The 14,561-nt window shown below is 35.0% G+C and overlaps 1 protein-coding gene across 3 annotated transcripts in view; it reads right to left on the bottom strand.

Moving 5' to 3' along the window:
• Nucleotides 1–1,860: 1,860 nt before the first annotated feature.
• Nucleotides 1,861–14,561, bottom strand: part of ATF2 (activating transcription factor 2) — a 116,827-nt gene continuing 104,126 nt past the window's right edge. For 2 of the 3 annotated variants that reach the window (XM_027866013.1, XM_027866012.1), the window contains 2 exons: nucleotides 10,756–10,861; nucleotides 1,861–4,492 (listed from right to left, as the gene is read on the bottom strand). In XM_027866013.1, the coding sequence (XP_027721814.1) occupies nucleotides 4,266–4,492; nucleotides 10,756–10,861 (333 nt within the window). In that variant the 3' untranslated portion in view covers nucleotides 1,861–4,265. Of the gene's footprint in view, nucleotides 4,493–10,755; nucleotides 10,862–14,561 lie in introns of those variants that run through there. The other variant, XR_003569435.1, reaches the window with a different exon arrangement.

Below are 14,561 nucleotides of genomic sequence, written 5' to 3'. Positions count from 1 at the left end.
CGACTCTCTAGGATTCTCTAAGTATACCATCATATCACCTTCAAAGAGTGATAGCTTTGTTTCTTCTTTGCCTATTCTAATTCCTTCAATTTCTTTTTCTTCTCTGATTGCTACAGCTAACATTTCTAGCACAAAATTGAATAACAGTGGTGATAATGGACATCCTTGCTTCACCCCTGATCTTACTGGAAATGCATCTAGTTTATCCTCATCACATATAACGCTTGCTGATGGTTTTTGATAGATGCTATCATTTTAAGGAAGACGCCTCCATTTATTCCCATGCTCTCCAGTGTTTTTAATAGGAATGGGTGTTGTATTTTGTCAAATGCCTTTTCTGCATCTGCTGAGATAATCATATGATCTGTTAGTTTTGTTGTTGATATGGTCACTTATGCTGATAGTTTTGGTATTGAACCAGCCCTGTATTCCTGGTATAAATACTACCTGGTCATGGTGCAATATCCTTGAGATAACTATGGATTCTTGATAGCTCCCTCCATACTACCCGCAGGCCAAGGATGGTTCACCTGAGTGATCAAATGTTGTTTCCTGCCATTCTAGCCTAAAACATTAATTCTACTATTTAAACTAATCACTGAGAACTTCTCTGTCAAATTTCACCTCTGAATGGATACAATTTCACCCAAAGAAGACCAGAGTCTTATTTTAATATCCCTATTCCATAGATGGATGAAATTGATATAAGGGGGTCCATGTTAGACTCAATTCAAAGGGGTATGAATTACTGAACACATTTTACAAACATAATTGAACTTATGAGATGATGCCATGATAGGGTCCTAGAGGAAGTACCACATTTAAAGTTGGGCTTCTCTGTACTTACTACTAAAATAAAGAAGTGACTGAAATATTTTAATCTTCAAGTTAGCTTTTTTTTGGGGGGGGGGGTGGGGCAATGGGGTGAAGTGACCTGCCCAGGGTCACACAGCTAGTGAGTGTTATGTGTCTGAGGCAGGATTTGAACTCAGGTCCTCCTGACTCCAGGGCCGGTGCTCTATCCACTGCGCCATCTAGCTGCCACCAAGCTAGCCTTTATAAACGTTAGTAAGGTATGGTGTTTTATTCCCAAGCAATGGACACTTTCCTCCGTTTGAATCAGTGGTCACTAAGCCTATTCCTCACAAGTTCTCCTCATTCACACTTCACGGTGATTCATGACATTTTAAATGCATTTCTCTTCTACTTCTAGAATAGTCAGTGACTAGCATTTATCAATTCAATATATGGCATCAAAAACATCGTTCAAGGAAAAAGGGTAACACTTTCTGTATCATGATGAAAAGGAGATATTACATTGGGACAGTAGTCAGGAAATGACTCATCTGACTAAATTTGTACTAAGAGACTAAGTTTAGCCTTTTATGCATCTAATAACCTTTAAAGACTATAAACCTTTAAAAAATATTGTGCCAAGTTTCCATCATCTTTTCCTTTCCATGTTACAGGGGCAGGAGAGGGTGGAATGTCAGCCCCCCGCAAGGGCAAGAAAGCCGGGTGTCTGTGGATAAGGAGGAGAAAAGATGAAAGATGTGTGAGTATTGGGGGTTGAGGGGAGGAGAGGAGAGAGAGAGAAGAGAGTTAATAAGTGCCTGATGGCTGTCAGAGCCTGCATCAGAGTGACCTGGGGTAGTTTTTGAAAACAATGAGTATAAGAGTGCTATTAGAATGCCAGGCACTAAGTGCAAAGAAGCAGAAAAAAGAAAAGTTAAAAGAAAAAGACCAATATTTGAGTTTCCAATGATAAGAAATGCTCTTAAAAAAAAAAAGGTTAACTGCTGGTGTCCCTGTGTAAGAAGAGAGAACAGCAACCAACTTATGAATGTAATTTAAAGATAGACTTTATTCTCTGATGATTTACTCATGCAAACTGCATGTAAAAGAAAACAGTACAGTTTGTGAAACATTTCAAATGTAAAGACTCCAAATGTTAATTACAGAAGTAGTGTGACATACTTAAAGTCAAAACGGAATTTGTACAACTAATAATGGTTTTCATTTTGCTGAATACAGATTGCTTTATAATGAAAATTCTGCTAACCTCAGTAAAGTACAGTAATTGTTTACATATCTCCTTACATCTATGTCATTTTATTTTACAGTTGTGAGAGTTCTATGACCAAAAAACTTATAAATAAAAAGAAAAATGCTTTGAAGCATTCAGGAGAGTGAACCAATGAGGCTTTACCTAACCCACCAAAAATATGATAAAAAATAGTAATTGTATAACTTTCTTGCAGAATTCACATTTTGTGCCTTTGAAATCAATTCCTTCTCTGCATATTTGTGGCAGAAGTATTATTGAGAAATTACTTTCACTGACTAAACTGTAACTATGAAATCAGCTAAAACCAAAGATTTTAGATGCTGGATTGCCAACTAAAATTATTTTTTATAGGCCACATATTTAGAATTCCTATTATCTTTACATTTAAAAGTCCCAAAGTGGTATTCAGATAATTTGGATGCTTTGTAGTTTTGACCTTAGAAAGACTGGATACTATATAAAGCATATTCTTTTCCTAGAATCATCAAGGACATTCCATACAGGTTTTTAAAATGTCAGTCAAGCAGACAGTGTAGCATGTAGAAGGAAGAACAAACTACACAACTTATTATAGAAGCATTACAGATATCCATGTTATATTTACATAATGGAATCCTGCCTGAATGCCAGAAGTTGCTACTGGGTATGCTTTATAGCTATTTTACAAAGTTTGCTTACCTGAAAGCATACACCTACTAATTTTTGTTTTTGTTTTTATTTTTTAACAATTTTAGTCTATTGTAAAATATTGTACTGTATTTTGAACATAAGTGCAGAATAAGAATAGATAATGGCACATTTAGAAAACTCAATATCCTGCAGATGATTGGATAATGAGAAAAGTGTCCCTCCAATCATCTCATCAGAAACAGACGACACCATGGAATGTTAGTTATCCAAGTCCGCACAGGAAACAACATTCTAAACTGCAATCATCTACTAGCCAGCATCACATTGAAGGCATCTTTAAACACTCAAGCGAAGACTGCCGGCATAAACTAGTGAACCATCCATACCAGCGCACACACGCGCACACCCACACCCACGCATACACTCCACATTGTAATTACATTGTTTTCAAGATAGATACTGATTTTTCCACGAGAAAGGTATCAAAATTTGCTACTAAAAGATGACAGTGCTTTCACAAGATTAAGTACAAGTTAGCTTGCAAGTACAAGACTATGACAAAAAAAACTTTCGAGTGGTCTAGTGTAGTCACTTTAGGTTTTTCTGGTGATCATACCATACTTGATTATGCATCAACTCCTCAGTTTGCAACTTGAAATTCACAAAAAGTCAAGTTAATTTTGAAAATTTTTAGATATCTGATAACCCTGTACTATACACTACATGTTTACTGTCTTTTAGCCTCACAAAGTAGGGTAACTGCACACTTTTATTTGGATTTGAAATGATAAAAGCTTGACGTACTAACATCAATTTAATTTCTTTAAAAAAAAAATAGAAACAAAAAAAAACCCCACTTTTTTTTGTTTTAACTACTGACCCTGATCTAGTAAGAATGTGCATAAAAAGGTATTGTATGTCTTATACCATACTAACATTAAAGAAAAGCTTAAAAGCCAAATAAAGCCCCACAATATGATATAAAGCAAATGTTTTCTCCCACGGTTCTTCCTCTCACAATGTGCAAAATAAAAAAAGGCAAAAAGATTAAAAGCAAATTTACCGTTACTATCTTTCTCTTGCCTAGTGCTTTATGACCTTGTTAATATTACAAAGTCAGTAGGGACTATGCAGAACTTTGGTATAAATGACATAACAATACTACCATCACAGCTGAGGGGTAAAGGATAGCTAGGGAGGAATAGGAAAGTGGGAAGGGAGATTCAGTAATATCCCCATATTTGTTAAAATAATAACACCAAATTAAAAGTGAAATAAATCACATTGTACTATACACACGCTTTACACACTGAGCACAGAAAAGAACTATTAAATCTAACAATATTTATAAAAGAGAAAAACAAAGTCTTTTCCACAGAGACTAGAAACTTGCTCAGTCTTATCTTCATCTGCCCATATCTCAACCTTTAGAGCCAAATTTAATTTCAATTTTTAAAAAAATTAATAAATTTTACAACTACAGATTTCTCCTAAATGGAGACTGGTCTTTCCGTGATTTCCCTTTAAAGTCATTAATATCTAAAACTGTTGCAATCCAGATTTTTAATCAACTTCCTGAGGGCTGTGATTGAGAAGGAGGAGCCATTACAATCTGTGACAGTGCTGGCTCTGTACTCTGGTCCGCCATCTGGGTAAGGACTGAAGTGGCTACAGCTTCTGCCTTGGAAGTGGAACTCACTCCATTGGAAGTGCTGACGGAACTGTGCTGTATCGCTTCAGGATGGGGGCTACTTGGCACGGAAATGTCTTCTGAACTATCATCTTTATCAGCAGCTGAGAAGAAAATTAGAAAGTATTTACTTTCCTCAAATGAAACAATGGTAAGGCTATCTTACACATTATGGGCCACTGTGCTGAAAGATGATTTTAGAACAGGCATCTGATGAATTGTTGATTATCTAGGAGCAGATGTGACACACTGAAATAATGTTAAACAGGGCAATCTCCCCACTCCCCCAGGAGTTGATAATGCCTTCAATGGCCAACTGAAAGGCACAAATGTAACAAATAGTAACTCATTCACACAGTGTTTCAAGGTCTAAAAACACTGCTTTCTTTAAAACAACCCTGTAAAGTGTGGAGATGAAGGAGCACTATGTAGTGCTTTTTCACAGAGTACAGGCTCCAGGAATATTTGCTGATGGTTTTGGTTTTTTTTAAGTGGGGGGGGCCGATTGCCAAAACATGTCACTTAAAACCCCTTATCAATACATTTCCATTTCTCAGTTTACTAGGGAGAAAACAGTTTTGCTAAGTTCTATGTATACAAACATTTGTTGCTTTTAAGATAAAAATATTTATTACACAGCAAAAAGACACCACAATAGGCTATCACATATGAGATATAAGTTTTCAAATTATTCCCTCTGCATTTTTAGAACTGCAGTAATTTTGGCTGACTTTCCATCTACTGCAGCAATGGATGATTACAACACCTGATTCTAATGATGCATACACATGAGAATAAGCAATATTTAGAGTCTAAATGCCACCAGCTGTTACAGTTACGCGAATTAATTAAGATTTTTTAAAAATCCACATTAGAGATCCAGATATTGCAACAGAACAGAAATTCAAAAAAGTCTATCTAAAAATTTGCTGTCCGGACAATAGGCTTGTTATTCCTTTAGCAGAATGAAAACCAATAATTTTTAAATTAAAAATTTTGCTGTAAAAAGCAATACTAAATCGTATTTTATACCAGGTAGGCAAATATACAGTCATCTGCTTACACAGGGTAAATGTTCATTAGTAGAATTAAAATCACTGAATGTCAGAATTGTAAGGGGCCTTAAGAAATTGTCCACTTTATTTTTCTTATACTGCACCCCCTTCCCCAGTAACCCTTTATTTATTTTATAATATAGCAAAAGCATTTTAAAGATTTTTTTTATGTGTAGCTGCGTGACCTCGGGCAAGTCACTTAACCCCATTGCCTAGCAAAAACACAAAAAACAAGACTTTTTTATGTGCCAGGCATTGCAGAGCCCTCAAGGAAGCTTACATTCTATCAAGTGGAAACAATATATAAAAGTAAATATGAATATATATAGAATAAATACAAGTTAATTTGCAGGTTAGGAGAGCCACTAGCAGTTGGACACCTGAGCTGAGATTTAAAGTAACTCAGGGATTTGAAGAAGTAGAAGGGAGTAGGGAATTTTAGGAATGGAGACAGAAACTAGAATGTTGTGTGTGAGGAACAAGTAAGTCAGGTGACTAGAGTACAGAATTTAAAAGGGGAAGTAATATATAATAAGCCTTGAAAGGTATGTGGTAGCAGAAGTCAAGCTGTCAATGGGTTTTACACCCCAAACAGAGGAGTTTGTATTTTATCTTAAAAGGCAACAATGTGAAGAAATGGAAGCCCACAGAGATGCAGTCACTTGCTGAAGGTCATACTAGCTGGTAAAAGCATCACTTACAGGCATCAGACCTGAGGTTTCCATTGCAAGGGAAGGACAGTATGAAAACAGAGTTCTACTGAACTTTGAACTCTCCACTGGCAGATTTATTTAGAAATAAAGTATTTTTTCTTTAGAAAATTTTAAAAAGACATTTGGAACTACTTATAGAAGATATATTCCCCAGAAGATAACAACTGGGGTTAATTTACATATATGTATATTATATCTATATATATAAAACCCCATTTTCCTTATCTACTTTCTTTTAAAAATGAAAAAATAAAGTTGAGGAAATGAGGTGGCGCAGTAGATACAGCACTGGTTCTGGATTCAGGAGGACCTGAGTTCAAATCCAGCCTCAGAACACTAGCTGTGTGACCCTGGGCAAGTCATTTAACCCTGACTACCTCCAAAAAAACAATTTAAAAGTTGATGCAGTTTAACTAACATAGTCATTTCTAGATTTTCTTGCATCTCCTTCCCCCTGCTCTTTTTATTTTTTATTTATTCTTTTGTTTTGGCAAGGCAATTGGAGTTAAGTGACTTGCCTAAGGTCCCGTAGCTAGGAAGTGTCAAGCATCTGGTCTGAGACTGGATTTGAACTCAGGTCTTCCTGACTCCAGTGCCGGTGCTCTATCCACTGTACCACCTAGCTGCCCACTCCCCCCCCCCCCCTACTCATTCTTTAAAATTTTACTTTATTAATCTGTCCCCTCTGCTACTCCAGGCTTCACTGAGAAAAAACAAACCACTACATCAATAAATAAAGACACACACAAAAAAACAAAAACAAGAAAACTTCCAAACCTAAAAAATAAAGCCCCCAATACACTGCTTCACAATCTAGTAAAAAGAAATTCCCACACTGGCCATGTCTGAAAATGCTTGTCTCTTCATTTTAAGTTCATCACCTCTCTCTGTCAAGAGTTAAGTGATGTGTTCCATCTTTATTCTTTTGGACTCATGGTTAATCAATGTTAAACAAGATTCTAAAACCCTTCAAACCTCATCTACTTTAATTTAAAAAAAAAATACAAAAAACTAACCGAAGTATTTTTATTGGGGCGTAAGGTGAGAGGGGGAACCTGTTCCCAAAATATGCAGGAATCTTGACAATCTCATGATATCACATACTTTAAAAGTGCAAAATATACACAATTCAAAAAAGATTATTGATCATCACAGAATTAGGGTGGGAAGGGACCTCCAAACCTCAGAGTTAGAGATTATTTGACACAACAGAGTAACTGCAAAGGAAGAACAATGACAGTTTAATCACACAGGACACTCAACTATAATGTAGCTTCATTTCCTCTGCCTCAATATTCTATAGCAGGACAGGGGAATATAGTGGCTTTTAGAAACAATGAGGCTGGGGCAGCTAGGTGGCACAGTGGATAAAGTACTGGCCCTGGAGGCAAGAGGACCTGAGTTCAAATCCAGTCTCAGACTAGACACTTGACACTTACCAGCTGTGTGACTCTGGGCAAGTCACTTAACCCCAATTGCCTCACCAAAAAAAAAAAAAAAAAAAAAGTGTGTGTGTGTGTGTATATATATATATAAATGAATGAATAAAATAAACAATGAGACTGATTTGAGATAAAGGGCGTACGAAAAAAACATATTTTGGAAGGAATATTTCAAAATGAACAAAGAAGGAAAGCATATTTATTTAAATGTATCTAAGAGACCTCAAAGTTCACAGTCTTTAGGTACAGGATAATGATTCAGAAAATTCCTAATAGAAAAATGTGCATATTAAATTTATATTTAATTGCATATACTAGTATTGTCAGTTCTAGAATGTGAGAGGAGAAAATGAACAATATTAACAATCACAGATATAAGGCCTAAGAGTTAAGTGACAGGATAAGAAACCTCAGGAAAAACAGTAACTACATGGGATCTTGTGTCGCTGCTATTTTGAACTTTGCTTAAGGTAAAAGTATGTTTTGCTTCGCAATTTTAAACAAACAATATCTTCTATTCTTTGATCATTCCAATATCCTATGAACAGTCATGCCTGTAACTGTACATAATTTAAAATAATACAACAATTATAATCACTAAGTGCAATTTGTTTTTGTTTTTTTACAAATATTTTTAGCATTGCCCAAATATGGGGAGCATGTTTTATAGTCACATAAGATCACTTTCCTCTTCGGTTTTTCACAATATCATTGTTCTTTTCGATTATTCTTTATTTTGTCTCACTATATTTTTATACACTAGCTTTCACTGACAAAGGTTTGTACCATACACCAAATTCTACCAAGTGCTAGTGGACAAATTTTAGCTAGCACCTTTGATTATAATGCTTTTTATTCACAAATATATTGTAAGAAGTTAATTTAGTTGCTATAAATACAAACAATAGTATACAACCTACTTACTTTAATGCCATAATATCTATCAGTTGCAATAGTTTTCCACATTAAAAATTTGTGTTAAGTACCTAATAATTTCCTTCATTTTCTCCAAAATGTAAACAAGCCCTTCATTTATGTAATTTGTTCATCTCTTTACCACCTTTCATCCTTTGGGAAATTAGACCTTTATGTACTATTGACAATATTTTAGGATACTTAATCCAGTTACATTCCAAAACCTAAAGATTAAAATTAATATTGTCAAGATATGTGATTTTAGTCAACTCTTGATAACTGACATCGAGAGGAAGGAAGGGAACAATAGCATGGATAATCCCAAGCAACAAATAGTAATCTTATTCTTCTCTTAAATTCCGTATCAAACGGTCTACTATTTTATGCATTCAATTCTTGTTCATTGAGCTTTTCAAACACTTATTTTATTTAGTCTTGGTTGCATTTCCTAGGAACATACTGGGCAGATGATGGCAAGAAACTGACTGGCTGAAAATGTACTTACTTTACAGAGAGATAGAAAAGAAAATTTGCTGCTGACAACTGAGGGTTAACCACCTAGGTGGTGCAGTGGATAGGGAGCCAGGCCTGGAGTCAGGAAGATCTGAATTCAAAATCAACCTCAAAAACTTACTAGCTGTGTGACCCTGGGCAAGTCCCTTAACCCTATCTGCCTCAATTCCTCATCTTCAAAATGGGCTTGAGAAGGAAATGGCAAACCTCTCCAACACGTCTGCCAAGAAAACCTCAAATAGGGTCACAAATAGTTGGACACGACATTGAAACAACTGAAAAACAAAAAAAGTGAGGGTTGGAAATTTTAAAGTTATTAGTTAATTTCCTGACTTTGTAGAATATTCATGTAAGACCAAAGTGAGAATACATTTCCTTTCAAACTATCAAAACTCAAGAAAACCTCACTTATTAGAAAAATCATGTATGTACAATGTCATGCCCAGTAGTTTCTATATGAAATTATTTTCTTCTGTCAGATGGGAGCTATAATGGCCTCATCCCTGCAGCAATCATTGTTAATATAAATCCCAAACATATTTCTATATGGTTCCAATTTACTTCACAATGTGATTCTCTATTCTGTCAAAATGACTAGATATCAAAGGACTGAGATTTATGTGCTCAAAACTGACAAAAATCAGTGTTCTAAATATATATGGCAACAGAGAGTTGCTAAATCTCTTGAATCTTTTAAATTAAAAAATATTGCCCATTCTGATGAAACTGCTTACAATGACTACAAGTAAAGATGGTGGCCATTAAGTTTTATCGCAAGCACCTGAGGAACTGTTTGCAAGCAATAGAAAATGTTTCTTTTCTTCTGAATTACTGACATTGGCAAATTAAAATGAAGTGGATACATATGGCAGAAACAATCTTCACATTTACAAATATCCTGAAATATCACTAAATCATAGAAACGAAAGCTGTGGGTTATATATTATGAATGTTGCCTAATGCATTCCCAGCTCTGTTATGTGTTACAAATTTGTGTACGATGGACAAAATTGGCCATTTATTCAACAGCAGCAGCTGGTTCTAACATTATGCATCTTATCTCCCAAAAAAGGAAGTTTCAAAAGGAAAAGCAAAATTAACCTTTAAAATGCTGAACACAAAAACGAAAGCATTTCTTTGTAAATGCTTTTTCTATCAATAGGATAAACTGCTGCTTTTTAGCTCTCTATTTGTGTAACTAAGAAAAAGCTTCGAAGTTCACAATGAGGAATACATTAAATATTCAAGGAATCTAATAGAGGACAGAGAAGGAGCTGAGATGGACTCTATTAAAAAACTCACTGATCTTCGACATACTGTTAAGTAAGGACAGCTGCTCCCCACTTCTCACTTAGTCATTAGAGAATTGGGGAGGAAGGAGTGATCTTTCACTTAGCCAATCTAAGAAAACATATTGCCCTGTAAAGATGCACATATTTTTAGTACTTTCGATACTGTGAAAATTATTGGGAAGCTTCATTTATCTACAGAAAACTATAACCTTACAAAATGATGCCCATAGAAAAAAAATCTATAGTTAGGGGTATTTAGAAAACTAGGTTTAAATTACTACAGGCAGGATCTTGTTCTGCAACAACCTTGTAGAAATCCAGGTATTTAATCTTCAATCCTAGAAGTGCCGTTTCCATGTTTTTCATGCTAGCTCAGTTCTCACTGGCAGTATTTCACTGACGCAGCCTCAGGCTGTGGGTTATGGGACATTACTCACCATGATAGCCAGATTTCTTCTGCATGGCGGTCACGGGGCAATCTTTATGAGCCAGAAGAAGCTGCTTCAGCTGTGCTACTTCATTTCTCAGCAGGGTGACTTCACTCTGGAGATAAAGAAACAAGTTGTATGCCTTACCAGAGTCAAACTAAACATACATTTTACTATTTAAAGCAAGCTGGTATTAATATCTGAAAGTTGGACAATTTCAACAACTCATCTAGGAATATGTTACTTAAATACTTAATTAGCACAATTAGTTTTTGAATTTACACATGCAAAAACTTTGTAAAGTTTATAAATTATGATAGGGCCATGTCCATGCACTAACTATGCTTCTCAATTTGTAGACGTCAAATTTCCTTTCTATAGGTCACTCTCACAATGGTTTGTGGCTTCTGGAGGCTTTCCTTCAACCAAACTGTACTAAAATTCATTCACCTTCATTTTAAGACTTGAAGTGATAAAGACACAATGAGCAGATAAAAGCAAGTCTGAAAAACTAACTTTTACAGAAGACAATACAGGGGCATTAAAAAGATAATATTAGAAAGATTGTTCTAGGTTCAATTTTAAGAGAAATATTTCTTGTCCATGTTTCTGGAGGCCTTGACTAAAATGCCTCAAGAGTTTATAGTACCCATCCATTTCCAATGCATTTTATCTTCCATTTTAACCCTTCCATTAGTTTTCCTGAATCTGTATTTGGACATTTCAGCGATGTATTTACATTCTGAGTTCTACTTAAAAAACAAAAACAAAAACAAACCACATTCTTTCAATTATAAAGGGAAATATGCAACCATCTTAAAGATTAAAATTAGCATGCTAAATCCTGAAATCTCAGATAAGCAATCTAGAAACTATAAAGATATCATGTATAAACAACACATGAACATCTGAAACATCTAAATGGTTCTAAATTTAAAACTGATAAACCAATGCTAATTTCTGTCCTACTCACTGAAGCTCTTCAATACAGCAGAGAGTACCTCCTACGGTTCATGAATATCAGTATCCCTGGGAGTGCCTTACTCTGATCCAAGTGTTAACACTCCAATTCTTTTCTTAATACCACCATTCAAATACTAAATCCTATATAAATGAGTAGCTGCTACTTACCAATAGTACGTAATTAGCAATGACGTGGACAAAAAGACAATATTTCCAATTATAGTTATGTCTCATTTATTTGGATATTAGCCTTCTAGCAACTTGAACATTCAGAACTATGAACCTGGAACCAGTAAGCCAAAAAATACTTTTTGAATGGCAAATGACTACCCCTAAACTTTATGGGCTTTCCCTAGAAGGGACAGTTAATATAAAAACAAAGGCAGCAGAAGGCTCACAGACAAGAGAAGTAACAAGAGACAGCAGAGGGAAGAGACATTAGAACTATAAAAGGTTGACACACAAGAAGGGGAAAAGCCAAGCCATCTCAGGCCATACAACATGGGAACAGACAGTTCTATAAACCTAAATAAATTCCAAAGGCATTGTTGTTACAACACAGTACAATAGGTTATATTCATAATGATAACCTTAAGTTATCAAAAGCATTAGATTAAGTTCAGAATACTCTGAGATGAAAGAGAAATACTTAATATTTTGAAGAAAAATTTCTAAGTTTTGGCGCTTAATGCAGTAAATCAGTTATTTATCAAATTCATTTATGTGAAGCACATCATTCTCTGAAAATATCAAATAAAACAGGTGGTTATAGTACAACTAATGTCAATTCTTTATTAGTATCTGTACTAATGAAAGTCAGTAGTGGCATAAAAAATCCAAAATATTTCCAAAAACCATTTTCTCTCTCACACATACATACACCCACTCACACACCTCTTTGTACCTGATCCTGACTCTCTGCCAGTTTGATCCTGAGACCTGACTGGAAGGAAGGATCAAGCTGCCCCAACATGTGAGGATCTATATGTAAATAAATCAAGAGTTAATTCAATACCTGACATGTATGTGATTTGTTTCTTAAAGAGCTTTACCAAGACTCTCCCACTAATGCTTAAGTCTCTGAAATAGCAGTTGAAAATGTTCCCATATACAAGGCCATAATGACCATATGGTCCAGCGAATAAGGGAGCCAAAGAAGGTACCTGAAAGAGTGCAAATAATGGGAAACTGGGTTCCCATTTCATTATTTGCATCACAGACCTCACCAACTTTGCTATACTAATGGGTTTTATGGTTAGGAAAGTAACACAGGGAAGAGTTTTAAGCAGGGGTGTGCTGGAGCTAGCCCAACCTGAGGCAACTGTTATATTCAGGGTGATCATTTACACTTGGAATTTGGTAAATGCTGCAAATCAGGGTTCGATTTATTGCTTTGTTGATTGTTTAGATGTAAGAAAGCAAATGGAGAGAATATTAATAATGTAGGTTAAACTTAAAAGTGTGTCATGAATACATTTCTTTTCTCAGGGAGATGGTTGTTAAACATATACCAAACAGCATGTGCCTGAGTTTAAGTGAATGGTCTTAAAAAATCACAATATTATTTTAAGATTACAATTAAAACCAATAAATACAACCTACATTGTTTTCTCCTCCAAACACAACGATATGAACATTTACCACAAATTGAATGTGGGAGACAAGTTAAGATACAGGATAACTACTAGTAATCATGATTAAAAGTTGATTAAGTGATAATTCTAAGTGGTTTTTTTTCCTAAACAAACATTTCTATACTATCCATCCAATCTAAAATCATAAATTCCCTTATACTGCCAAACTAAAGATGGGTATTTAAATCCATTAAAATAAAGAGTTTAAAACAATGACAAGAACATCATTTTTGTGCTTTAAAACCAACCACTGTATCATCACTGTTCGTTTAATTCAAACTACTTGGTTTATGAATAAACAACCAAATGTGAATTTTCCAATGATTAATAGATTACTAAACAGGTTTTAAGCTTCCAAAGCTTAAAACTGCATTCTTCCTACAAATAGGTCTAACTTCTATTAACTGTAATGCAAGTTAAAACCTAGTTAGTGGTATAAACAATGGGAAAATGTCAGGAAAAAACCCCCAAACCTGTGCAGTACCCCACCTCCCTTAATAATTACTACAAAAATCAGAATGTATACATAAAAATCTGTGTATATATACACACACACACACACAACATATTCACATTTGTAGAAAATTCAAATTAAATGAACTCTAAATCCACTGCATTTTTTCTTATACCTATTCCCGAGATGCGAATGACAAGTGTAAAAGCTAATACTGAGATTGATTCAAAAATTAATTTTTGAGTATGTCATACATCTAGGACAATTTCAGCTCAATCCTCTACAATGTCCACCTCTAAAAAAATTTATTTTATAATGACTCCAAGACACTAAAGGAACTTTTGATTAAAAGAAGGCCTGTATTAAAAATTGTTACTTTTAAAAACTGTATTTGAATATTTTCTTATATGTTGTTAATCATGTTTTGAGCAGTAAGTGAGGCTTGGACATGATAAGTCAGGTGAGTTCAAAGATAAAGACAGAGAGGCTTAGGGACACTGGAAAGCCAGTGGGATAAAGGAATTATAAAGCCAAGAAGAATAGCATTTATTGCAAACAAAAGTGTCAGAGAAAATTATTAAGGGATAAATAATAGCTCATCTTATTCTTGCAGAAACATTAGGAGGCAGTCAATTTAAGTATTATTATTATCCCCATTTTATTAATGGGGTAATACCTGGGGCTCAAGGAATTTAAATGACTTGCCCATGGTGGTGCAATTAAGAGGCAGAGCTGGAATTGGTGGGGACACAGCAGAGGAACAC

Source organism: Vombatus ursinus, unplaced genomic scaffold, assembly GCF_900497805.2.
Source record: "Vombatus ursinus unplaced genomic scaffold, bare-nosed wombat genome assembly UNPS02014779.1, whole genome shotgun sequence".
Lineage (NCBI taxonomy): Eukaryota > Metazoa > Chordata > Mammalia > Diprotodontia > Vombatidae > Vombatus > Vombatus ursinus.
Note: the sequence above shows the minus strand (reverse complement) of the source record. Positions and strands in the feature narration are given on the sequence as shown.